Source organism: Danio rerio, chromosome 4, assembly GCF_052040795.2.
Source record: "Danio rerio strain M-AB ecotype USA chromosome 4, GRCz13ab, whole genome shotgun sequence".
NCBI lineage: Eukaryota > Metazoa > Chordata > Actinopteri > Cypriniformes > Danionidae > Danio > Danio rerio.
This window is the reverse complement of record NC_141024.2, coordinates 45,190,327-45,218,054: the sequence shown is the minus strand read 5'-3', so window position 1 is coordinate 45,218,054 and position 27,728 is coordinate 45,190,327. Positions and strand designations below refer to the sequence as shown.

General features: G+C 42.5%; 3 protein-coding genes and 1 non-coding gene across 4 annotated transcripts in view; 3 read left to right on the top strand and 1 right to left on the bottom strand.

The window, feature by feature from the left end:
• Window positions 1-27,728, top strand: part of LOC103910934 (uncharacterized) — a 492,719-nt gene that overhangs the window by 228,373 nt on the left and 236,618 nt on the right. The window lies entirely within an intron of this gene.
• On the top strand, window positions 555-627 carry trnam-cau (transfer RNA methionine (anticodon CAU)). The gene has a single exon. It is a non-coding gene; the product is annotated as a tRNA-Met (tRNA).
• LOC148681422 (uncharacterized) lies at window positions 6,843-19,858 on the bottom strand. Its single transcript, XM_088650294.1, has 3 exons — window positions 19,819-19,858; window positions 18,645-18,794; window positions 6,843-12,446 (listed from the first exon to the last, which is right to left on the bottom strand). Exon 3 carries the CDS (start codon window positions 9,090-9,092, stop codon window positions 7,143-7,145), a length of 1,950 nt encoding a protein of 649 aa, XP_088506420.1. The 5' UTR covers window positions 9,093-12,446; window positions 18,645-18,794; window positions 19,819-19,858; the 3' UTR covers window positions 6,843-7,142.
• LOC137491214 (uncharacterized) overlaps window positions 23,628-27,728 on the top strand; it is a 46,571-nt gene continuing 42,470 nt past the window's right edge. The window contains exon 1 of the mRNA XM_088650559.1: window positions 23,628-23,680. The gene's annotated coding sequence lies outside the window, so the exon portion shown is untranslated. The remainder of the gene's footprint in view (window positions 23,681-27,728) is intronic.

The window sequence follows — 27,728 nt, the reverse complement described above, 5'->3', positions numbered from 1 at the left end:
TAAAGTGCCTATTAGGGTTGCCAGGGACATTACTACGCTGCATGAACTTTGGCGCAAAGAGGTTGATGCGGCACTTTGTCACTTGGATAGAGAGGGTGTTTGCTGCAGAGCCATTTGAGCAGAGCTGAGCTCCAGCAAAGGGGAGCATGAGCTCTCGCTCCTCCTCCTGTAAGCTGTTTTAATGCGTACACCAACCCCACCCCTAACCCTACCCCCAGTGACATCACTCGTTGAAGAAGTGCAAAAAAGGAGGAGCTCAAGCTCTCCCTCGCTGGAGCTCAGCTCGCCCAAATGGCTCTGCAGCGTGCACCACTTGCTTGGATATGGCGCCAGAGATTTAAAGACTTGAGCCTTAACATTTAGCCAAAGGTTTTATTTGTCAGAAGTGGAATTTGAAACCAGGCCTCCAGGGGAGACTGCTACCTGAATGCAGCGCCTTAGACCACTCAGCCATCCTGACATGCTTTCCTAGCCAGAGCTGTCTCCCAGGACACACACCGCAGCACCGTGACATGGAAGCTGTTGTTCCACATCCTGCCCAAATCCAGCAGTCCACCTCGTTGGCGCAGTAGGCAGCGCGTCAGTCTCATAATCTGAAGGTCGTGAGTTCGAGCCTCACACGGGGCAGGGTGGTACCTTTTGGCACATGGGAGCGCTTAAATGACTGGGCGGCGTTTTTATCCACTTCCATGTGGTTCATGCTTACCGGGAGCAAAAAATGCTACAGCTTCTCTGGAGGGCAGGAGGCGTGCAGTTCCAAGAACATTTCCTGAGTCTGAAGCAATGATGGCAAGATGCTCCCATTCCTGTCAAGTAATTGCTTGACGTTAAGCGTGAATCTGTCAAATGTCATGACTTGACGTTGTACAAGGATTTGACGAAAAGTCCTGCGAATCATGTTGCCTTAAAATCAATAGCATCCCAGGACATTCCACTACATGGCATTCCAAGACAGTTCTTTCGATCCCCTTTAAGTGCACTTGCATTAAAGCAAGTGCACTGAAAGGGCAAGTCCATTGTTTTGTTCACATGCTTTTCCGAGTTGCTGTGGACAATGCCTTAATCGCAAACGCCTTAAAATTTGCAGTTTAAAGTGCCTATTACGGTTGCCAGGGACATTACTACGTTGCATGAACTTTGGCGCAAAGAGGTTGATGCGGCGCTTTGTCACTTGGATATGGCGCCAGAGATTTAAAGACTTGAGCCTGAACGTTTAGCCAAAGGATTTGTTTGTCAGAAGTGGGACTTGAAACCGCACCACCAGGGGAGAATTCAACCAGAACACAGCACCTTACACTGCTCAGCCATCCTGACATGCTTGCTTTGCCTGAGCTGTCTCCTAGAACACACACCACAGCACAGTGACTTTGGCACAAAGAGATTGATGCAGCGCTTTGTCAGTGTTACTTTATCACTCAGACATGGCGCCAGAGAGTTAAAGACTTATGCCTGAATACATAGCCAAAGGTTGGGGATTGTCAGAAGTGGGATTTGAACCATGGAAGCTGTTGTTCCACATCCTGCCCAGCTCCAGCAGTCCGCCTCGTTGGCGCAGTATGCAGCGCGTCAGTCTCATAATGTCGAGGTCGTGAGTTCGAGCCTCACACGGAGCAGGGTGGTATGTTTTGGCACATGGGAGCGCTTGCATGACTGGGCGGCGTTTTTTATCCACTTCCATGTGGTTCATGCTTACCGGGAGCAAAAAATGCTACAGCTTCTCTGGAGGGCAGGAGGCGTGAAGTTCCAAGAACATTTCCTGAGTCTGAAGCAATGATGGCAAGATGCTCCCATTCCTGTCAAGTAATTGCTTGACGTTCAGCGTGAATCTGTCAAATGTCATGACTTGATGTGTACAAGAATTTGACGAAAAGTCCTGCGAATCATATTGCCTTAAAATCAACAGCATTCCAGGACATTCCACTACATGGCATTCCTAGACAGTTCTTTCGATCCCCTTTCGGTGCACTTGCATTACAGCCCTCGTCCATTGTTTAGTTCACATGCTTTTCCAAGTTGCTGTGGACAATGCCTTAATAGCAAACGACTTAAAATTTGCAGTTTAAAGTGCCTATTAGGGTTGCCAGGGACATTACTACGCTACATGAACTTTGGTGCAAAGAGGTTGATGCGGCACTTTGTCACTTGGATAGAGAGGGTGCTCGCTGCAGAGCCATTTGAGCAGAATTGAGCTCCAGCAAAGGGGAGCATGAGCTCTCGCTCCTCCTCCTGTAAGCTGTTTTAATGCGTACACCAAACCCACCCCTAACCCTACCCCCAGTGACATCACTCGTTGAAGAAGTGCAAAAAAGGAGGAGCTCAAGCTCTCCCTCGCTGGAGCTCAGCTCGCCCAAATGGCTCAGCAGCGAGCACCACTTACTTGGATATGGCGCCAGAGATTTAAAGACTTGAGCCTGAACGTTTAGCCAAAGGATTGGTTTGTCAGAAGTGGGATTTGAAACCACACCTCCAGGGGAGACTGCGACCTGAACGCAGCGCCTTAGACAACTCAGCCATCCTTACATGCTTACCTGGCCTGAGCTGTCTCCCAGGACGCACACCGCAGCACCGTGACATGGAAGCTGTTGTTCCACATCCTGCCCAACTCCAGCAGTCCGCCTCGTTGGCGCAGTAGGCAGCGCGTCAGTCTCATAATCTGAAGGTTGTGAGTTCGAGCCTCACACAGGGCAGGGTGGTAACTTGGTACATGGGAGCGCTTAGATGACTGGGCAGTGTTTATTATTCCCTTCTATGTGGTTTATGCTACCCGGGAGCAAAAGTTGCTACAGCTTCTCTGGAGGGCAGGCAGCGTGAAGTTCCAAGAACATTTCCTGACTCTGAAGCAATGATGGCAAGATGCTCCCATTCCTGTCAAGTAATTGCTTGACAGTCAGCGTGAATCTGTCAAATGTCATGACTTGACGTTGTACAAGGATTTGACGAAAAGTCCTGCAAATCATATTGCCTTAAAATCAAAAGCATTCCAGGACATTCCACTACATGGCATTCCAAGACAGTTCTTTTGATCACCTTTCGGTGCACTTGCATTAAAGCCCTCGTCCATTGTTTTGTTCACAAGCTTTTCCGAGTTTCTGTGGACAATGCCTTACTCGCAAACACCTTAAAACTTGCAGTTTGAAGTGCCTATTAGGGTTGCCAGGGACATTACTAGGCTGCATGAACTTTGGCGCAAAGAGGTTGATCCGGCGCTTTGTCAGTGTTACTGTATCACTTGGACATGGCGCCAGAGATTTAAAGACTTGAGCCTGAACGTTTAGCCAAAGGTTTTGTTTGTCAGAAGTGGGATTTGAAACCACACCTCCAGGGGAGACTGCGACTTGAACACAGCAACTTACACAGCTCAACCATCCTGACATGCATGCATGGCCTGAGCTGTCTCCTAGGACCCCCACCGCAGCACAGCATAATGGAAGGTGGTGTGTCACAGCTTGCCAAACTGCTGCAGTCCGCCTCATTGGCGCAGTAGGCAGCGCGTCAGTCTCATAATCTGACGGTCGTGAGTTCGAGCCTCACACAGGGCAGGGTGGTAACTTTTGGTACATGGGAGCGCTTAGATGACTGGGCAGCATTTATTATTCCCTTCAATACGGTTCATGCTACCCGGGAGCAAAAGATGCTACAGCTTCTCTGGAGGGCAGGCAGCGTGAAGTTCCAAGAACATTTCCTGAATCTGAAGCAATGATGGCAAGATGCTCCCATTCCTGACACGTAATCACTTAACGTTCTGTGTGGATCTGTCAAATGCCATTATTTGACGTTGTACAAGGATTTGACGAAAAGTCCTGCAAATCCTCTTGCCTTAAAAATCAACGGCATCCCAGGACATTCCACTACATGGCATTCTAAGACAGTTCTTTTGATCTCCTTTCAGTGCACTTGCATTAAAGCCCTCGACCATTGTTTTGTTCACATGCTTTTACGAGTTGCTGTGGACAATGCTTTGATCGCAAACACCTTAAAACTTGCAGTCTAAAGTGCCCAGGGACACTGCTATGCTTCATGAAGTTTGGCGCAAAGAGATTGATGCAGCACTTTGTCAGTGTAACTGTATCACTCGGACATGCCAGGTCGTGCCAGAGAGTTAAAGACGTGTGCCTAAACGCATAGCCAAAAGTTGGGCTTGTCAGAAGTGGGACTCACACCCTTGCCTCCAGGGAGACTGCGACCGGAACACAGCACCTTAGACCGCTCTGCCATACTGACATGCTTGTATGGCCTGAGCTGTCTCCTAGGACCCACATCGCAGCACAGTGACATGGAAGCTGGTGTGTCACAGCCTGCCCAGCTCCTGCAATCTGCCTCGTTGGCGCAGTAGGCAGCACGTCAGTCTTATAATCTGAAGGTCACATGCTTTTCCGAGTTGCTTTGGACAATGCCTTAATCGCAAATGCCTTAAAACTCGAAGTCTAAAGTGCCCATTAGGGTTGCTAGGGACACTGCTACTCTGCATGAACTTTGGCGCAAAGAGGTTGATGCAGCGATTTGTCAGTGTCACTGTATCATTCGGACATGGCGCCTAGGGCTGTAATAATACATGATATGAAATCAAAATCGCGAATCTACGATCCTGTGTCGCGTTGTGATAAAGGAGATTCGCGACACACCCCGTGACTACCTTTCCAATAACGTCACGCGTGCCTGCAAAAGTTGAGCTAGTTGAAGAAGAACGTAAGGAAACAATTTTTTTTCACTCGACATTACGAGCACTGCTCCATTTATGCCCTTGCAATATGCGTTTAGCCGGGAGAGCTCGCACGGAGCTCTTAGTAAGGGACCGTCTGAATGTGTCAGGAATATCAAAAACAAAATTAACGTAACCCCGCTTGACAATAGACAACGGCAGAAACATTGCAAATGCTGTCAAAGCGGCCGGATTTTCACAGCATATACGATGCTTTGCTCACACTGTTAATGTGGCTGCACAGAGAGGGATGGGCGTTCACCAGATGTCCCGACTCCACAGAGTAAGGAAAGTTGTCACGTTTTTCACTGCAATGTTGACATGATGGTGTTTCTGAAGAATTTTCAACTTTTTGGTTTTCTTGAGAGAAATAAGTTGTTTATTTGTTTAATGTTTACTTGACTTGTGGTTTGAAGCACAGGCATTAAGCCTCAGTGTAAAACAGTAGCCTAAAGGTAAGTGAATGATAACAGCGCAAACTTTTCTGTAACCGTGCTGTGCACTTTCTGTTTGACCCTTTGGGAGTGCTGACTGACAGGTGAGTGATGTCAGGAAACACGACGAAGCTTTCAGTTAAGATGAACACAGTTTCTATAGTTATACTTTATTTAGAGATAAAGGTATATGGCTCTGCATATAATCACTCTATCTTGCTGGAGTTTATAGCCGTTTCGCTTTACTTCAGGACGCATTAATGCCGCTCTGAAGATCTAATCGCTGTTTTAAGTTATCCAGAGCTGTATGAATGTACAAATCTTGAATATCACGATATTATTAAATATTACAATTGTAACAACACAGACAGCAACACCTTAGCACAATCCATAACCAGCTGATTCAGTCGTTTCATAAGAGGACCGCGCTTCTTCTTTTTTCCTTGTCAACATAAAGGCAGAGAGGTGCGCCTTGTTTTCGGCCCCTTGTTCAACTGCAAGGCATACTTAATTTGCGGGACGATAACGTATAACCCGTGCCTACAGACACATTGCCAAAGAAGCAAAATAGAAGTAGAATATTGCTGTTTGATACAGACGTGTTGATGCTAAACCAGCACTGATGTTGACCTGGATCTGTGTAATAAATACAACAAATAGGCTTTACTTTTTATTTTACAACTTATAAAGCATGTATGCACATTAATGCAATATCATATTTAAACAACAAAACTGTTTACAAAAGGTCAACATATGCGCGCGTTGTTGTTGTCTTTTCATCACGCATCGCACACTTGAACCGTGAGGGAGAGAGAGAAAACCATATAGCAAGACATATTCTTTAAAATAATGATTTCTATTAAAAATGTAAAAGGTTTTGTGATTACAATAATAACAGCGGGGCATTAAATAAATGCATATTTTCCGTGGAGCGGGCAATTTGAGGAAGTCAGCCATTTTTATTTGACGGAAGAAAAAAACATATGATTGGAAAAAAACAGCCTATGCCGGTTATTAAAAAGAATCAGTCAGTATTTTCGTTTTGTAATATAAATTAATTATTTAATTGAAAATAATTTAGGGCATTCCTATTTATTTTATTCATTTTATTTAGATTATTCTGCTCTTCTGTGCTAAACACTGCAGGTGCGTGAAGATGCTCTGTTGTTCTGTTCTGTTATTAATATGCTAGCATTTAAAAATAAATCAGTATTTTAAAATGCAATATTTAATGTGTCAGACACAAAAAAGACAAGTCAATTTGTTTAATATAAAATTAATAGTAATCTGACCAGTTAACCCTTAATAAGCGATTAATGAGCGGCGGTTGTCAGTTAGCAAAATTAACGAAATGAGCATCCCTAGTGGCCATTTATTTAGTTTTTCTATGTAAGAGAACTTGATTGAAAAAGAATTTTCAACATGCTTGAACCATCTACACAATGGAGTTTAGTTCTGTTTGGTTTTTCAACAGTATTTTGTTACAAAGAAAACAAAAGTGATATAGCTTTGGCTATTTTTTTATTTTATATATTACTATTTATATTGTTAATAATTTGCATAGTTAATATTGTTCTTTGATGTTCAGTTTATAAAGATTTTTTAAATGTTATTTAATAAAAAATAGTTTTAAAAATCTTTTTTCCCACCCCCCACGGAAAAAAAAATTGTGATACTGTAACGCCGGGGAGTAACACCACAACAGATGGTAGGATCCAATATGCAGGTTTATTCACAGTCAGGCAAGCAGTGGTCCATACGGGAGCAAACAGGTATGTGAGGACAATCCAGAATCGTAGTCAGTTTAACAATCAAAAGGTCGAAAGGCAGGCGGCAGACAAGGATAACTAAATAAACAAGGCTAGGTTCAAAACAGGAAAACAAGACAAGGAAAACGCGTTGTAATGCTACTATACAGTGAACAAGACTCGGCAACATGTGTGTGGAACAAAGGGGTATAAATAGTCCAAACAATAATAGTGTAAGTGGCTTCAGCTGTGAGAGTGCAATCAGTGTTGATCTGGAACCGGTTGTGTGTGTGTGTGGCATGACTGGGTGTTGTAGTCAATAACATGGCAGATATGTAGTTCAATGAGTGTGAATGTTTGTGTGTGAATGTTTACCAGCGACATCTGGTGGTTGTTCGCTGGTGAACATGACAGAGCCCCCCCTCTAAGGAGTGGCTTCCAGACACTCCTAATACTGTTCAGGCGGGAGGTGGAGCGGAGGCCGAACTGGGGGAGGGATGGAGGGCCAGGACCATGCAGCGGGGGCAGGACTGGAGCATGGAGCTGCGGAGGGCCTGGAGCGTGGAGCTGCGGAGGGCCTGGAGCGTGGAGCTGCGGAGGGCCTGGAGCGTGGAGCTGCGGAGGGCCTGGAGCGTGGAGCTGCGGAGGGCCTGGAGCGTGGAGCAGCGGAGGGCCTGGAGCGTGGAGCAGCGGAGGGCCTGGAGCGTGGAGCAGCGGAGGGCCTGGAGCGTGGAGCTGCAGTGGCCCTGGATCATGAGGCTGTGGCCATTGAGGAAGCTTAGGAGGCGACCATTCAGGGAGCTCAGGTGGCGGCGGCCATTCAGGGAGCTCAGGTGGCGGCGGCCATTCAGGAAGCTCAGGTGGCGGCGGCCATTCAGGAAGCTCAGGTGGCGGCGGCCATTCAGGAAGCTCAGGTGGCGGCGGCCATTCAGGAAGCTCAGGTGGCGGCGGCCATTCAGGAAGCTCAGGAGGCGGCGGCCATTCAGGAAGCTCAGGAGGCGGCGGCCATTCAGGAAGCTCAGGAGGCGGCGGCCATTCAGGAAGCTCAGGTGGCGGCGGCCATTCAGGAAGCTCAGGTGGCGGCGGCCATTCAGGAAGCTCAGGAGGCGGCGGCCATTCAGGAAGCTCAGGAGGCGGCGGCCATTCAGGAAGCTCAGGAGGCGGCGGCCATTCAGGAAGCTCAGGAGGCGGCGGCCATTCAGGAAGCTCAGGTGGCGGCGGCCATTCAGGAAGCTCAGGAGGCGGCGGCCATTCAGGAAGCTCAGGAGGCGGCGGCCATTCAGGAAGCTCAGGAGGCGGCGGCCATTCAGGAAGCTCAGGAGGCGGCGGCCATTCAGGAAGCTCAGGAGGCGGCGGCCATTCAGGAAGCTCAGGAGGCGGCGGCCATTCAGGAAGCTCAGGAGGCGGTGGCCATTCAGGAAGCTCAGGAGGCGGCGGCCATTCAGGAAGCGGCGGCCATTCAGGAAGTTCTGGAGGATCTGGCAGCTTTGGCAGCTCTGGAGGGTCTGGCAGCTCTGGAGGGTCTGGCAGCTCTGGAGGGTCTGGCAGCTCTGGCAGCTCTGGAGGGTCTGGCAGCTCTGGCAGCTCTGGAGGGTCTGGCAGCACTGGAGGTAGCGGTGGCAGCTCTGGAGGTGGCGGTGGCAGCTCTGGAGGTGGCGGTGGCAGCTCTGGCAGTAACAGCTCTGGTGGTGGCATCAGCTCTGGCAACTCAGGTGGTGGTGGCCATTCTGGGGGCTCAGTTGATGGCATTTTAGGAACTAGAACAGGAACAAGGACAGGAACGGACTCGGAACTAGAAGCCATTTTGTGAGCTGGTGGCAGATTGGCGCTTACCACATTGTGAGTTGGAGGGCTGGAGGCAGTCATCTTGTGAGCTGTAGGACTGGAGTCAGCCATCTTGTGAGCTGGAGGACTGGAGTCGGCCATCTTGTGAGCTGGAGGACTGGAGTCGGCCATCTTGTGAGCTGGAGGACTGGAGTCGGCCATCTTGTGAGCTGGAGGACTGGAGTCGGCCATCTTGTGAGCTGGAGGACTGGAGTCGGCCATCTTGTGAGCTGGAGGACTGGAGTCGGCCATCTTGTGAGCTGGAGGACTGGAGTCGGCCATCTTGTGAGCTGGAGGACTGGAGTCGGCCATCTTGTGAGCTGGAGGACTGGAGTCGGCCATCTTGTGAGCTGGGAGTGTGGTGATGGAATGAGCAGCAAGCCCCATTGCCAGCGGGTCTTGCTGTCCTTTGCCCCCCCCCCAAAAAATATTTAGGGGTGTCCTCCACCTCTCCTACAGTGAAGGGGGACCCACTCATTTGAAGTGCAAGATCAATATAACCTTCTAGAGTCCCGTGGGGGTCATGCAAAGGCATTGTGGAATATAGGGGCTCAGAAAGTCCTCCACGAAAGAAAATCATTAGGCATATGTCATCCAAAGATGTTAAATGGGCTACCTGGATGAAGTCCTCCACGTATTCCTCTATAGACCGGGCTTCCTGACGCAGACACATGATCTTGATACCCGCTGAATCCATTGTGTGGCCGAGTCTTCTGTAACGCCGGGGAGTAACACCACAACAGATGGTAGGATCCAATATGCAGGTTTATTCACAGTCAGGCAAGCAGTGGTCCATACGGGAGCAAACAGGTATGTGAGGACAATCCAGAATCGTAGTCAGTTTAACAATCAAAAGGTCGAAAGGCAGGCGGCAGACAAGGATAACTAAATAAACAAGGCTAGGTTCAAAACAGGAAAACAAGACAAGGAAAACACGTTGTAATGCTACTATACAGTGAACAAGACTCGGCAACATGTGTGTGGAACAAAGGGGTATAAATAGTCCAAACAATAATAGTGTAAGTGGCTTCAGCTGTGAGAGTGCAATCAGTGTTGATCTGGAACCGGTTGTGTGTGTGTGTGGCATGACTGGGTGTTGTAGTCAATAACATGGCAGATATGTAGTTCAATGAGTGTGAATGTTTGTGTGTGAATGTTTACCAGCGACATCTGGTGGTTGTTCGCTGGTGAACATGACAGATACGAACCGAATCGTGGGTCAAAAATCGTGATACGAACCGAATCGTGGGTTTAATGTATCGTTACAGCCCTATTGATTAGAGTAATTAAATGGTTTAAAGTTATTTGAAAGGTTGAAACAAAATCTGTTATCTTGTTATTTTTAAATCAACAGGAGCGGTTTAAATCAAGATTGGCAAATTTGCATCAACATCACCAAGACTGCTTTAACCGCTTTAATGAAGCAGAAAGTGAATTAAGACAAAAGACTTGCCTACAAAAATCAAAGCATTGTGAGTATTTAACCTAATTTATATATCATTATTTAAACCTACCACAAACTGCCATTTGGAGGTTTAATGGTGCATTTTCTTTTGAATTTTATATATTCATTCTAATCTTCATACTCTCCTGAACAGCGTTCATCACCTGCAACAGCAACACTCACATCATCTCCATCCTGTCCTGAGCAACCTACATCATGTGCAACTGCAACACTCATGACATCTTCATACTCTCCTGAGCAGCGTTTATCACCTGCAACAGCAACACTCAAAACATTCTGTTCAGCAAAGAGTCTATAATGAATTCTGTTTTGATTCTCCTTTTACTCTTACTTCATAAAAACATTTTACTACATGAAAAAAAAAAGTTAACGGTACAATTTTTCCATTGTGTTTTATTTGTTCTGGTCAGTGTATACATAATGCAACTTTGAAAATAGGTAATTACTGATTTATATTTAACCCATTTAATTAACTTTTTATAGTTTTTTTGTGATTGGCTAAAACATTCATTTAGATTTAGAAGTTTTGAGTGATTAAGGCAGACATTTTAAATATGCAAGCTTTTATTGAGCAATGTTGTTCTATAGATTTTAGATATTTCTTTAGGTAGTTTTGCCCAGATTAGTTTTGAATTAGGAAACTCAAGGTATCAGCACCAAATTATCTACTAATGAACGGGTCTGGATTGGATCCGGATAAGCTACTTCATCAATGGGTTCGGGTCTAGATTGGATCCGGGCCGGATGAGCTAGTCTATCAGCGGGTCTGGATCGGATCTGCCCCGGATAAGCTACTCTATTAACGGGTCTGGATCGGATCCGGATGAAGAGCTTTATTAGCGGATACGGGTAACGTCTGAAATGGGTCCGGAACGGATACAGAATTCTTATCCGTTCCGGATCCGTTGCGCTGTGCAAGTAGACTCCAGTACAGACCCATTTGCGGACCCGTTTCTGTTGCGGATCATGTAATACCTCCGGCGCGGATCTGTTCCGGAGTCATTTTGCTATCTGGAAAACCTTTAGGCAGCAGTAAGCCTCACAAATACTTAAAATTGATTGACTTAAACTGCTTGAACTTTATTAAAACTGTAAGCACTAATATATTGTGTTAACTACACTTTGTTCATTTTGTGCTTTTGTTCCTTTGTTTATTGGTCTTAAAGATAAGCCTGCTGTGAAAAAATAGTTTCTCTGAGATTATGTGTTATGTAATCTTGTTAAAATTTATTTCTTAAAATAAAAGTATAGAAAAAAAGTATCGTTCGAAACCCGTATCGAATTCAGGGTATCGGTATCGAACAGTTTAGAACAATACCCAGCCCTAGTCAAGTGATGTGATTTTGCAGGTCAGAGTTCACCAAGCTTGAACTTTGCAACGCAGTGAACTGCGAAACTTGATGCACAAACTTGGTTTCCGGTCTGACGCATTCACGTGCGTATGAATGGAAGTCTATGGGGAGAAAAGTCCAGTGTGACCGCAGCTTAAGTGCAAGTGAATAGTTTCTCTCCAGTGTGGCTCACCATGTGTAAATTAAAGGACGATGATCGGCTGAAACTCTTCCCACACTGAGGGCATGTGAATGGTTTCTCTCCAGTGTGGATACTCATGTGTCTATTAAAGTTTGATGATTGGCTGAAACTCTTCCCACAGTGAGTGCATGTGAATGGTTTCTCTCCAGTGTGGATCTTCATGTGTTGATTAAAATTTGATGATTGGCTGAAACTCTTCCCACACTGAGAGCATGTGAATGGTTTCTCTCCAGTGTGGATCCTCATGTGTTTATTAAAGTTTGATGATTGGCTGAAACTCTTCCCACAGTGAGTGCATGTGAATGGTTTCTCTCCAGTGTGGATCCTCATATGTTTATTAAAGTTTGATGATTGGGTGAAACTCTTCCCACAGTAAGTGCATGTGAATGGTTTCTCTCCAGTGTGGATCCTCATGTGATGATTAAAGTGTGCTAATTGGCTGAAACTATTCCCACACTGTGTGCAAGTAAATGGTTTCTCTCCAGTGTGGATACTTATGTGTTGATTAAGGTGTGATGAGCAGCTGAAACTCTTTCCACACTGAGTGCATGTGAATGGTTTCTCTCCAGTGTGGATCCTCATGTGAATCTTAAGAATGTCTTTTCTTCCAAAACTCTTTCCACACTGAGTGCAGGTGAAACAATTATTGTCTCTCCTTTTAAAATCAGTCTGTAGATGAGTTTTTTCCTCAATTTTGACATGATGTTCCTCCTCTTTCCTCCTCTCCTTCTCTTCAATTAGGTCTGAAATAAAAAAAAAAACATTAGTTTTCATTAAGTCTTAAAAACTCTCATCAAAAGCTGAAAAGTGAAAAGACACTGGAAACGTTCGAGGTGACAGAAGTTACCCTTCGTTCCCCAAGGAGGGGAACGGAAGTGCTATAAGTGGATTTGATCTTGCGAAAATCCACGAAATGGGAGGATTCGGTTCAGAAGCCGCTTGTCTGAAAGTGTATTGAACGGGCCAATGAAAGCAATGAATTGGCAGCGTAAGCTTGCGCAGGTGTGCTTCATTGCCAATTATCCCAGCATATAAGCACACCTGGAGCGAGCAAACGCCATCCTTTTAAGCTGAAGAGACTTTCTAACAGCTAAGGGACAGTCATTATGGCGACGGAGTATAGCACTTCCGTTCCCCTCCTCGGGGAACGAAGTTTTACTTCTGTAACCTCGAATGTTCCCCTGCGGTTGGGGAACTTCAGTGCTATACAGTGGATTTGATCTTTGGGAAAATCCACGTATGGGAGAACTATGAAAAACGCCATAATGACTGCACCTTACCAACACCCCCGATGAGGGGATAGTCAAGCAAGCGTGACGCACCCACATCATGGGAGGCGCGGCCTTCCAACGTGTCCCTGGCCCTAATTTATCTCCCTTCAACAGAAGTTTTACGGATTTAGATATATTTTTTGGGAAGTCGTGTGTGTCTAGATGATTCTAGGAAAATACGACAGTACGTTGGGAAGCGTGCAATCCCGATAGGGAGGATGCTGCGGAGGCCATCCGCTACCCAAGGGGGGAGATAAAATGGCAGAATTACATATGGACTAGCCCTAAGAAGGGGGAGTGTGCATAGACAAAGAGGTTAGCGGAGAGGGAAGACACGGGTCCACCCAGAGGGGGGACTTAACCGTGGCGGAATAAACATAGTCACCTAGTGGGGATCACGCATAGCAGACACCTATACCCAAGATGCGGGCTGACCAGCGGGCAGACCAACAACGTAGTGGGCCAGCAAGTGACTCCTCTGCTGAGTCAGTGCTGGGGTCCACGGAGGAATCTGCAGGGCTCACCTGACGGGGAACTTTACTGACAGATAAAAGGGCACACGTATCTACGTGTTAGGGACAATGGCGCAGCAAGCGTGTTTCAACACCCTACTGAGTTGTTTCCTCAATCACCAAAGGGTTGCCTAATACCCTTGAGGAAACCGGCTCCACTCGCAGATTGTAAAACCTTGCAAATGTGTTGGGTGTCGCCCAGCCCGCAGCTCTACAAATGTCTGTTAGAGAGGCGCCGCGTGCACAAGCCCAAGAGGATGCAACGCGCAGAGTGGAGTGTGCACGCACTCCCGGGGGACACGGCTCACCTCTGCTCGAATAAGCGAGTGAAATGGCATCCACAATCCAGTGGGATAATCTTTGTTTCGATACGGCACTTCCCTGCTGCCGACCGCCAGAACAGACAAAGAGCTGCTCAGATGATCTAAAGTGCTGAGTATGGTCCACATAAATGTGCAGCACGTGAACTGGACACAGTAAGGAAAGGGCTGGGTCTGCCTCCTCCGGGGGCAGCGCTTGCAGGTTCACTACCTGATCTCTAAAGGGGGTGGTAGGAACCTTGGGCACATAACCCGGGCGGGGTCTCAGGATAACGTGAGAGTAATCCGGCCCGAATTCCAGGCACGAGTCACTGACCGAAAATGCCTCCAGGTCCTCGACCCTCTTGATGGAGGCCAACGCGACCAGCAGAGCTGTCTTCAGTGACAGAAATCTTAGAGATACTGAATCGAGTGGCTCAAAGGGATCTGCGCGTAAACTTGTGAGAACGAGGGCGAGATCCCAAGAGGGCATGAGAGGGGGCGGGATGGATTAATTCGCCTAGCACCTCTGAGGAACCGGATGATGAGGTTGTGCTTTCCCACGGTGCCGCCAGCTACCGTGTTATGATAAGCGGAGATGGCCGCCACGTAAACCTTGAGAGTGGAGGGCGACAGCCTGCTGTCCAGCTTCTCTTGGAGAAAAGAGAGCACAACACTGATCTGGCAATTTCTGAGGTTTTCTCTGCGAGAAACACACCATGTAGTGAATAGACTTCGATTCAGGGCGTAGGGGCACCTCGTGGAGGGGGCACTAGCCTAAGTGATGGTATTAACCACGGCACTCGGTAGGTTACCCAATTCTTCCTCACGTCTAGGGACTACACGTGAAGGTTCCAAAGATCGGGGCGAGGGTGCCAGATGGTGCCCTGTCGGCTAACGGCTGCCTGCTTTCGAGGTGTACGGCGCGCCCGGGGGCGGGGCAGCACTCGTTGGCGGGCGCCCTCGACGAGGAACAGCGGAGGTGGATGGCTCGGCGGGCGGAGCGGGCTTACGACCGCGCCGACAGATGACATTACCCATCGCATCCGACTGCTCTTTCACCGCCTTGAATTCCTGGGTGAATTCACCGACGGTGTCGCCGAACAGGCCAAACTGGGATATGGGCGAGTCAAGAAAGCGAACTTTGTCAACATTGCGCATATCGGCCAGGTCTAGCCAGAGGTGGCGTTCCTGAACCACAAGTGTAAACATCGTCCATCCCCAGTGCACACACGGCGGACTTAGTAGTCCGAAGAGCATAGTCGGTTGTGGTGCGCAGCTCATGTAGTAAGCCTGGGTTAGACCCGCCCTCGTGCAGCTCGGCCAGCGCCTGCGCTTGGTAGCGCTGGTAAGTGGCCATCGCGTGCAAGGCGGAAGCAGCCTGGCCCGCAGCCTTATAAGCTCTGGCTCCGAGGGAGGCAGACAACCTACAGGCTTTGGACAGGAGACGGGGCGGACCCCGCCACGTAGGGGCGCCACGCGGACAAAGATTGACCGCGATAGCGCGTTCCACTGACGGGATCGCCTCATACCCCCTGGCAGCTCCGCCGTCAAGGGCGGTGAGGGCGGAGGGACACGCAGCATGGGCTGAGAAAGTTGCCCTCCAAGACTGCGTGAGCCTACTGTGCACTTCCGGGAAGAAGGGGACCAGAGGCTTCGAAGGCTTCGCCTTCTGGTCCTCCACGTAGCACCCATCTAGTCGGTCCGGCCGTGGAGATGGGGGATGAACCAGCTCCAACCCCACGGCCGAAGCAGCCCGGGAAAGCACGGCTAACATGTCCGCTTCAGGATCCATTTTGATGGCGCTCACCTGCCCGGAGGCGATCTTAGCTGTGCAACGGTCATGGCATAGCAGTGACGACATGAACTGCCCGCGAGCACCACATTAACATGCTGGACCCCCAAACATGTAATGCAGTGATCGTGTCCATCATCCGGAGCCAGGAAACCCCGGCAACCAGAAACGCACAGTCGGAGCGCCATCCTGAAAAGGACGTGCTGCATGACTGTGTTGCTCTTTTAGGAAAGTTTGCAACAATACGCACCGCTCTGGAGGACCGGACCCAGCTCGACCGTCTGCTGCCGCGAAAACCCACTCTGGACCGGGAGACACTCGTTCGCTCTGAAGTCGCTGAACCAGCAAGAGGAACCCTCATCGACTCGATCAGAAAGTCTCTGAAGCGAAAAGGATGGCGTTTGCTCGCTCCAGGTGTGCTTATATCCTGGGATAATTGGCAATGAAGCACACCTGCGCAAGCTTACGCTGCCAATTCATTGCTTTCATTGGCCCGTTCAATACTCTTTCAGACAAGCGGCTTTTGAACCGAATCCTCCCATATGTGGATTTTCCCAAGATCAAATCCACTTATAGCACTAAAGTTCCCCAAACGAAGGGGAACATAGGCTACACACACTGTAATTTTGATGCATATTAATGTAAAATAAATCAAATATTTTGTTCGGTCTATTAACGTGTACACATTTAAGCATATTCAATTCATCTTTATTTATCTAGTGCTTTTATAAGTTAAACTGTGTCAAAGCCGCTTAACATAGAAGTTTTAGTAAATTGAAACTGTCTGTCCAGTTTTCAGAGTTTTTACATAATTGATTATAAAAGTCATTTTGGTCACATTGATAAGACACAGATTTGAAAGCTGTAAATGCCCTGTTTTTTACTTGTATATATTCATAATTACAACAAAATGATTTTTCTAAAATTTGTAATGTTGACAAGGAAACTTATTCATTCTGTGCTTGACTGGTAAACGCATCAGAAAAAAAAAAAAAAAAAAGTTTGGGGGTAACAGCTAAACAAACTGCTGAATATTTGCCTCGCAGACATGAGACATACCTGTACAGCATCTACATAAAGGCTGGAATGTGCACCTTTCCCCCCTTGTGTGCTGTTGGGTTCATCCATTCTGGGGTGATTTTAAGGCTTAATTTGGCCAAAACTTTCTGTGTTTCAGCAAAAGGACTGATATTTGGGGACATCTTATTTTGGACATATATTGGGAAAATGCTTTGAAAAAAAAAAACTCAGTACACTCTGTATATTGCAAAGCCATGACCGCAAATAATCATGCATTTATGATTGTTGGTGTTTTCTGTGATGACAGTCAACATTGTTTAATTGGTCTCCACCCATGGGACGGCAGAAAGTAAATGGGTGAGAGTATAAAGGAAGAGGAGAGTTGAAGAGGGCAGCATTATGTGGTGTGTGGAAGAAAGTGTGCTGTCCTGAAATCATTAGCATTTTTTTTTCATTTGAATTATAAGTGCTGAAAGTTTTGTATGGAAGTTTTTTCCTAACAAAATTAAAATGAAAATTCAAATGCTTAAAGGATCAAATGATAAATCAAATACTCAAACTATAAATCAAATCCTCAAACTGGCATCGCAAATGATAAATCAAATCCTCAAACTGACATCGCAATTGATAAATCAAATCCTCAAACTGACATCGTAAATGGTGAATCAAAATGCTCAAACTATAAATCAAATCCTTAAACCGACATCGCAAATGGTGAATCAAATGCTCAAACAACTCTGCAAATGGTGAATCAAATCCTTAAACGACTCCGCAAATGGTGAATCAAATCCTCAAACAGACATCGCAAATGATAAATCAAATGCAATTGAGGTGTCAATCAACCAGCATAGGCGGAGCTTTAAGGCGGAAGAGTTTGTTGTTGACAACTACCGGTAGCTCTATGACTTTTTCAAGGAGTTCAGATTTGGGTGCTGTTTTTGCTCCTAGCTTGAAGTAATCAATTACAGAACATTACTTTGATAATTTTATTATAGCATATTATAAATGAAATCCAAACATTGTAGTATAATATTAAGTAGGGGTCTGAAGAGATGCCAACTCCACGATACAAGATGAGACGCACGATTGGGTTCAGGGGAACGAGACAAGTCGATATTTTTACACTACTTTAAAGAAATTCTTAATGACGAGACATATTCATGGAATAGTCTTCAAATATATGAATGGAAAATAGATTTTTATAAAAATTAAAAAAAATGTAATCACAAAATGCAGAACAATTAAGGTGTTTGTTTTATACTTGTAATGAAGTCCTACACAATGGTAATAGATTAATTACGGCGTTCAATAATCTGTTCTGCACTTTACTAAAGCAGCTTTCAGCACATCTCGCTCCAGTGAGAAAATAAAGCGGTGACTTTACACCCACACGGCCAACCGAGTGACATGCATCACAGAGGCCATGAGAGGGGTCTGGCTGCAGACCTGGTGCAGTGCAATCTGGGCTACATCCAATGCTTTTAATGGGCTCACCTAACCCCACCCCTAACCGTCACAGTCACTAGCTCCATTTAAGTGCATTGTGTCTGACATTGCATCGCTGAGTGATGCAATCTCAGCTTGCATCATAAAGGCTGCATCCAGATACTACTGGAGGCCAGCCTTGCAGGTGTATGCAAAGCACTTGATTTGCGGTTCAAATTCAATCCTGCTTCCAATCTTCAATGCTAAATTCACCCTCACGGTCAAGACAACTTTTTATCTTAATTTTACCGATTTAATCTCACGAGAACTCGTGACACCCTTAATATTAAGAGTTAATTTTAAGCTTGCTCGCGGCCCACCTGCAGGATTGCTGAGGCCCACTTGTAATAAGAGACTAATTATACATAAAAGAATGACAAATGACACAAGAACAAGAAAGAAACTGATTCCTGTCTTTCAATGAGTGCTTATGTGCGTTTAGGAGAACTAGGCAGCACACTCAGGGCTGCAAGATGGATTTAATTTAGTATTCTTATTATTAAAATATAACTGAATGAGGATCAAATTAATGAGTTGGTGTTTGAGAATGAAAATTAACCTGTTTGTTCCTGCAGATCTTCCTGTTTGACTGTGAATGTTTCTTCAATCTTCACATCTTCACTCTCCTCTTTAATAAACGCCATCTTTATAACAGTGTGGAGATCAGTCGCTCAAGCAGGAGTTTTTCTCTGTCTTTGGACACTTTATCCTGTTTAATATGAACAAAACAATAAAAATGTCCTGTTTAAAATTAATAAAACAATGAACAGAAACAAAATAACTTCTCTTCAACACTTGCTTCAACAGTTTCTTTATATGAGAGTAATTAACAAAAAGAAGTCAGGTACGCCCATGCATAGAGGTAAAGTTGGTTTTATATTCGCACATTCAGACTTTCTCCTTAATAATATAATTTCATAAAAGTATTATTTGCAAACTCTAAATAGTGAAATCATATTAGCACTCAATGACTATCAAAGTACAACAATGTTCACAGTCAAATAAACAATGTTGTTTAGAAGTCATACTTGCATGCTAATTCAAATCGAATATTCAAAGTAACATGGTAAACAATTTAAATACTTATAAATGAACGAATGTGTGAATATAAAACCAACTTTACCTCTATTGTCAGCTAGAAAGAATGAGCTGATTAAAACTCTGTTTCTCATACATGGTGATGTATATTTAGAATGGAATGACATTATGCTATTTAATCAATTAAACCTTCATTAAAACACCTACACGTTTATGTTTCTTTTGTTTATTCAAGAATAGAGGTAAAGTTGGTTTTATATTCGCACATTCAGACTTTCTCCTTAATAATATAATTTCATAATAGTATTATTTGCTAACTCTAAATAGCGAAATCATATTAGCACTCAATGATTATAATGACAAAGTACAACATTGGTCACAGTGAATTAAACAGTATTAATGTTGTTTTCAAGCCACACTTTTATGCTAATTTCGATCGAATATTCAAAGTAACAGTAAACAATATAGAGACTTCTAAATGAACGAATGTGCGAATATAAAACCACCTTTACCTCTATTATTCAAACAATAACCCTCATTACTGTAAGTAAAATAATACTACACAGTATAAAGTGTTAAAATAATGTTGTCAACAGCAGCATTACGCATTAACAGCATAATTTAGCATCGGATGAAAAAAAAGCCTGAAACTTTAATCAATCGCTTTATATAAGTGTAAACGCTTTAAAACAAACCTTTCTCCATCTGAAACCAGCGCAAGAGCGGCGCCGACTTATGACGTCACACCACGCCAAAATAAAAGTCTTTTATTTTGTTTTTCTTTTCTTGCCACTTGCTGTTGCAGTCATGACTTATTGATACATTTCTCCCTCCTTTTCCATTTTCTCTCCCCCTCTCTCTCTCACTCACATACACACACACACACACACACACACACACATACATATATATATATATATATATATATATATATATATATATATATATATATATATATATATATACAGTGTTGTGCAAGTTACTTCCAAACTGTAATACATTACAGATTACTGTTATTTAAATGTAATCCCTTACCTTACAATATTACTGTCTCAGAATTGTAATATGTTAAATTACTCTTATATTACTTCTTAGTTACTTTTACCAAAATAACTACAGAATTAGAACTTAACATTATAAAATTATAATGTTCTATAATGAGCATTTTACATCAAGTAGAAAGTGATTTGATGTAGCAGAATGACTGACCTCTCCAGGCTACTAACAATATAGTATATAATTGGCAATGTGATGGCTCAAGACAATGCAAGAAAGGATGACAGCCAGAATTACAAATGATCTGTTAAAAGTATGGTAGAGGTAAAGTGATTATCTGGCAATATCTGTGAATGGCTTGGCTATATTCATATTACACACAACAGGCCGATATGTAAACTCCAATGCCATGACAAAATGCAGATTTTGTTTCTTTTCTTATCCCTGGTTTAGCTTTTTACAGGTCGGAGATCAGCTTCTAATAACTTAGGGCGACCTCACCTCTAGGCATCAGGTCGCCATCCATATCTGGAGACAGATACAATGCTTTCTTTGATGCACACATTAGGCCATCCATATCTGGAAGTAGATACTATGTTTCTTTGACGCATGTATTTAGAATTGTCTATTTCTGTTGTAACCAATGAGAACTGTTTACCTGGATCCCACCCTTTCTGGACTTGTGTAAAGAGTATAATTGTTTGATTGTTGAAACTGTAAGCAGAGCGGCCTAGGAACTCATTGCGAGTGTTGAAGCTGGCTTCTGCGAATGAAACTGCAAACTATCTTCAGTAAACTTTATTTATTTATTTAAATCTCTGACTCCGGCTTTTCTTCATCTACCAGACTGTTCATTCTTTGGGTTAAACTGTAAACTATCCCTACAAAGGTTCTCTTTGTAATGTTATTATGTAACCATAGAATGGCCAAAACAGAACGTCCTCCTTAAGTCATACTGGTAACGTTATTTTATGACTAAAAGAGAACGTTTTAAGAACATCCCTAATGTTCTGTAAAGGTTCTGGATTTTTATTACCTTTAGGGAACTTTCAAAGAACGTTGTGCAAGGTTGCGCGAACGTCGCCTCCTACCTGGGAATATCATCACGAGTATCAGTGCTATCAGTTTTTGCATTTCTATTTGTTGTGATGGCCTGTTGTTATTGCAATAAAAATAAGTAAATAAAAAAAGCAGTGCAATGTGGCTGTATATCAGCAGTGGTGGAATGCGTGTGTTATAGTGTACACTAGGCACTCGAGAACGATTGTCCCTCTACCTGTTGTTTTAATCCCCTGAGAACTTGGTCATCTTCAGAACACAAATGAAGACACTTTAGATGAAATCAGAGAGCTCCCTCATCTGTCATACACAGCAAGAGTCCCGAGATGCTCAAAGTCCAGAAAAGGAACCAAAAACATTGACTTTGACAGTGACTTTAGTGGTTCAATTGTAATCGAGTTCCAAGAACATTTTGAGTGCCAGAAAATGTTGAAAAAAGCAACCATGCCCAAAGTAGGCGCTGTTGAACCATATAGTGGCTGCTTTTTGACCCTGTAGCCTATTCTCTTCATTTCCATTCAGCAGAAGAAACTCACACAGGTTTGGAACAAGTAGAAGATGAGTAAATGTCAGAATTGTAATTTTTATGTGAACTACCCCTTTAATGCTTCTGTAAATTAAATATTTTACTGAAGAAACTGCTAAAGAATGGCAGGAAATGTGGAACAGTTTAGAAGAAACGACAATTCATATGAAACAATAAGAAACCTTATATAGGCCTATGAAGTTGTAAAAATAGAAAAGAAAATAAGGGGTCATAATTATGAGGATGAGATTTGGACTCGGATATTAATAGGAAGTAATGTGTTGTAGACATGCAAGTCATCATGAACTGGATTAAAAAAAAGTTTCTCAAAATTGTCTTAAAATGTTTAGATTAAAAATTTTTGATCAACTTTAAATACTGAAGTGTGTGTTTGTGTGTGTGAGAGAGAGAAATCTAATCTATTTTTAAATCTTTTTTATTAATCTTTTTATTTTTATTAATTTATTTTTAATTTCATGAATCTATTTTTATTTTATTTATTTCTGTGTTTTCTATTTTATATCCATATTTTTTTGCACTACTGCCCTTTTTTCACTGTCTTGTTTGTACACAGCGACGCTGCACTGCTTTGGCAATACAAATGTACAGTTATTTGTCATGCCAAAAAAGCACCTAAAATGTGTAATGTGTGTGTGAGAGAGAGAGAGAGAGAGAGAGAGAGAGAGAGAGAGAGAGACTCTCTGGGGACCCACATTTAAATTAAACTATGAATCTTGGGAAAAAACTCCAGTTGAAATCTTTCATCTGGAGTTTTGCATCCTCGGAGTTTACAGAAGCACACCCAGCCTTGGTTGCAGAGCAGAACTAGGCAGGTTCCCTCTGCTCTCAGAAATTCAGAAGAGAGCAGGGAAGTTCTGGCTCCATCTGTCAGACTCCAGCCCAGAGAGCTACCATCAGCAAGCCCTCATATATAGAAATGCACATCCGGCCAGCGACCCCATGCACTATCTGGTGGAAAAACACCAACTAAATTCACAAACCCTGTCCCAACATATAAAGACTAAAGAAATAGAAAAGATTACCCAGGAGGATTATGAAGTCAATTGGCAAAATAAAATACAACAAATAAAAAAGTTAGCGTGCTTCAACCAGATTAAACCTGGTTATGAACTGGCCCCGTATCTGACCAACATTAAGAGCCCCAGTCAGAGAAAGCTGCTGAACCGGTACCGTCTGAGTGGACACAGTCTGAGTGTGGAGACGGGCCGACACAAGCGCAGCTGGAGGAGCCCAGAGCTCAGACTGTCCACACTGCCCTGCTGAAGTTGTGGAGGATGAGCTGCATTTCCTCACTCACTGCAGCAAATATCAGAGCATCAGAGAAGCTTACTTCACACAAGTGTCTCTGATTCTACCACAATTCCAGCAAGCCACAAATACGGAGAAACTCCATTATATTTTGGGAGAAAATGAAAAGTGTCTCCACCTAGCAGCACAGTACGTGTCCTCATGCCACCGTATGAGAGAAAAAGGCTGAACCCCCTTATCCGTTATTAAAGCTCTCTGTCCTTACCATTTATTATTATATGCTAATCTTTTTTTTTATTAACTTGTTTATTGTGACAACATATATGTATAATATAACGATATGTATATGTGTTTGTTTATTATTACTTATATTTCTTTTATCTATATGAATGTTCTGTATTTTGTTATTGCTTTGGCAACATTGTGATTTGTTTTACAGTCATGCCAATAAAGCTCTTTGAATTTGAGATAGAGAGAGAGAGAGAGAGAGAGAGAGAGAGAGAGAGCAGAAATAGTATAAAGTAAAAAACATGGGAGAAATGTATCAATAAGTCATGACTGGAACAGTAATTGGCAAAAAAGCGAAACAAAATAAAGACTTTTATTTTGACGTCACACGTCACGACAAAATAAAGACTTTTATTTTGTCGTGACGTGTGACGTCATCAGGCAGCGCCGCTTTAGCGCTGTGATTCAACTGGAGAAAGGTTTGTGTTTTTAAATGTTTACGGATATAGCCTGTTATATATTTACGAGGCAAACACACAGAAATGCCATATACATAGCCCGATTTAATTAAAGTTCCAGATTTTTTTTAATCCGATGCTAAGTTATGTACCTGCTTTTGACAATAATATTTAAACCCTTTATACAATGTAGTACTATTTTATTATCAGTAGCCGAGGGCTATTGTTTGAAACCGAAAAGAGTGTAATAAGTGTTTTAAAGCAGGGTTTCTCAAACTTTTCTGATAAGAGGTAAAGTTGGTTTTATATTCACACATTCGTTCATTTAGCAGTCTATATATTGTTTACCATGTTACTTTGAATATTTGATCGGAATTAGCATGCAAGTATGACTTGAAAACAAAAGGCTCGTTTGACTTGGCCAAAATCTGCGCAGAATCGATCACCGGTGATCACCGCAAGATGCATGCCGGTTAGAAATGTGTCCGCCTTGCCTTCGCCTCGCTCTGATGTCACGCTGACGTGCGCCAAAAAACTCTCGCGATCGCGAGGCGGGTATGGCGTGCGGAATGGGTCAATAACTTGACGCTGCAACGTTCACTCGTATGGAAGGCCGTTGGGGCCAAAACGTCTGCAACAAACGTGTTAACGCGTAATTGCGTGTTAACACGTAATTTACGCGTTAACACGTCATTTACGCGTTAACACGTTGGTACGTGTTAACACGTCATTTACGTGTTAACACGCAATTTACGTGTTAACACGTTTTTTTTAAACTAGTCTCATTTTTTAAAGTGCTATCATTTATTCATTCTCCAAACTGCTTTTTTAAAAATGTATAATGTCATGTATTGTATTATGAAAGGCCAGACATCTTCTGTAATGTTATGTTTGATGGTATAATAATGTATAATAATAATAATGTTTGTTATTCAGCTGCTGAGATTACTTTGAAAAATGAGTCCAGAGAAATCAGAATGAGATTTATTTGACAAGGGTGTGCAAACACACAAGAAATGTTTTTTTTCTTCTCAGGAGCACAGATACATAAATACAAATCAACACAAGAAAACAGAATGACATAAGTGGATAAAGTAAATACAACATTTTGGTAACAAAATCATAAACAGTAAGGGTTGTGTATATTTATGACTATAAAAACAGGCAGCAACTGATCTAATAATGAAGATCTATAGAGATAAAGATGTGTAGAAAGGTCAGGCAGGTGCACAGAAATAATCCTCTGTGCTGACAGTCCGCTGCAATCTTATGTCTGATTTGGTGGCCGATCCAAACCAGACAGTAATTGAATTTTTGTCAGAGGAAATGGCTGCAGATTCTACATTCTCATACTGTATACAACATGTCATAAATTACTAAGCACAAATTATTAAATGCAGAGTAACCTATCTTGCTGAGGTTTATGTCTGCAAATAATTTACATATTGTATGACTAACATTTTATAGCAATCCTGTTTTCTTTATAATATATATTTATGCATGTAATATATATTTGTTTGCAGAACTTTGCACTAGATATTTTTGTCTCTGTACTGGAAGCTCCAATCACCAAGACAAAACACTCCTTTGTGTAAACGATTGAGGTAAAAAAAAAAAAAAAAAAAAGCCAAAATTATGATTTACTAAATCAAAAGTACAAGATAAAGTCAAAATAATGATTTAATAACTCAAATTTATGATTGAATAATTCTGTAAAAATTACATTACAACAACAGGCGGTAAAAAAAAAAAACAATCTAAATGTGTAACAATTCTCTAAATATTTTGTATAATAAAACCTGATATAGTTAAAATGTTTTACATAATTGAACATTCATGTACATATTTGTGATTATAATGGACACAGACACACACACACACACACACACACACACACACACACACACACACACACACACACACACACACACACACCTTCACCTTTGAACTTGTGGGGGAAACCAGAGCACCCAGAGGAAACAAGCCAACACAGGGAGCAGGAATGGGCAAAAATACACTGAACCACATTTTAAAATAAAATCCCAAATCCATCAATTTTACATGTATCAATATAAACTACAAAATACAGCAGCCACAAATGTATCAAAGTAAAGTTCTATATATCTTTTATTTTAAAATACACAATATACTTTTACAAGCGAGCAGGAAATTTCGTCACGAAATAAGCATATTTGGTCACCGTTACACTGACTACATTAAGTAAACAATGTTTGACAGCAACAGGGCTTGAGCAAGTTTAAATCAGCTTACCGGTCAACGCATTTACCTCTACATGAGGCATTTATAAACTCGTGTTTCTCTTTCATTAAAAAAAAAAATTGTACAAAATACATACAGAAAGTCCTGTCTTGAAAATGATCTCTTTAAAAAAAAAAAAACATGTATTGCAGATAATGAGTTAGACTAGATCTCATCATTGTGTTTTCATCCATTGAGTGGCCAGTAAAATTTACATAATCTCTTAACAGTCTTATATTTTAAAAGGGTGTTATATAAAGAGGTTATTAAAATTGTTTACTTTAAGTCTATTTTTGTTTAAAAGGTGTAACAAAGAATTTGTAAAAATATATATACACAATATATTTGTGAAATAATATGGAATTAGAACCTAAATCTCAAAGTACACAAAATACTATATAGCAACGGAAACGCAATAATGGTACAATAAAGGTTATTTGGCTTTAAGGCTTGATCCAACTACAAAAACACTAGTGACCAATATCACAACCACAAGTGAACAATAAAATTATAAGAAATATAAAATTAATTAATTAATTGCTACTGCTACTGCTACTATTCCTATTCCTATTCCTATTCAGAGCTGGGGAGAAGTGTTCCTCAGCTCTCTAGCTTCAGAGGGCTGTATTTAAAGCCAAACCACTCTGATTCAGGCAGAATAATAATGATTAGCAGCTGGGAGCTAATTAACCTGAGAGCTGGTGAGAGACCAGGGTGGAAAAGCAGGGTGGAGCACAACACAATATGCAGGGCCTACACATAAAATTGTGTTTTAGAGGTAACAAATGCAAAACATAAAACATGACATCTGTAAAAATGGACTTATCTGTTTTTGCGAAGTCTGGAGTCTAGAGTTTTTGACAAGTCTGTATAGGCTGGAGTATTATTAAATATGTGTCTCATATACTGTATTGTGCCACTTTGCTATCTTTAGACTGACATCTTTCCTCTTCATTAACTATATAAGTGCACCTGCAGATCAAAATTCTGACATTTGAAAGAACCAATCTGAAGATTTTTTCAGTTCTTCTTTAACTTAAAGTCTTCGTTTACCCCCTTGGTGAACTCCAGTACACCGTCTTTAGGTGTTTTTTTTTTCCATTATATTATATTTTTTCATGGTATTGTGCAGTATACCATTTTCAATGATTGTTGCCTTGCTCTCAAATATACCCCTGCCATTTGTCTGTTATTTTCTTTATATGAGCATAATTTCCATCAATACTTCAAGCATTGATGACCTTCTTAATACATTTTCTGTTCTGATCTCAAGTCTGGGAAAAAAACTGAGAAAACATCAATCAGAGGCCGCATTTTATGTCATTATGTAGACTTTCAAAGTATTTTACTGTATTTAAAAAATACAAAATACAAGACACTAAAATATTTTGATACAAAATATAAAACCATTTTCATAAAGCATGCAAACTTCACACAGAAACACCAACTGACCCAGCCGAGGTTCAAACCAGTAATCTTCCTGCTGTGAGGCGACAGTACTACCCACTGCGCCACCGTGTTGCCCATTTTTTCTAAATTTATAATATATATATATATATATATATATATATATATATATATATATATATATATATATATATATATATATATATATATATATATATATATATATATAATTTAAATATGAACTTGTATTTCATATACTTTGCAGATATTCACATTTTATCACATTTTATATGGCTTGATAGCAAATCATATTTACAGTTATTTGAATACATCATGCACAAAGTATTTATATTTCCATTATTCTGTGTGATATATGTGTACTATAAGATGTGGCCATGTGTAT

Bases quoted from the DNA above. Each gene is read 5' to 3' on its own strand.
- LOC148681422 (XM_088650294.1), bottom strand. From the start codon at position 9,092: ATGGGGCTTGCTGCTCATTCCATCACCACACTCCCAGCTCACAAGATG.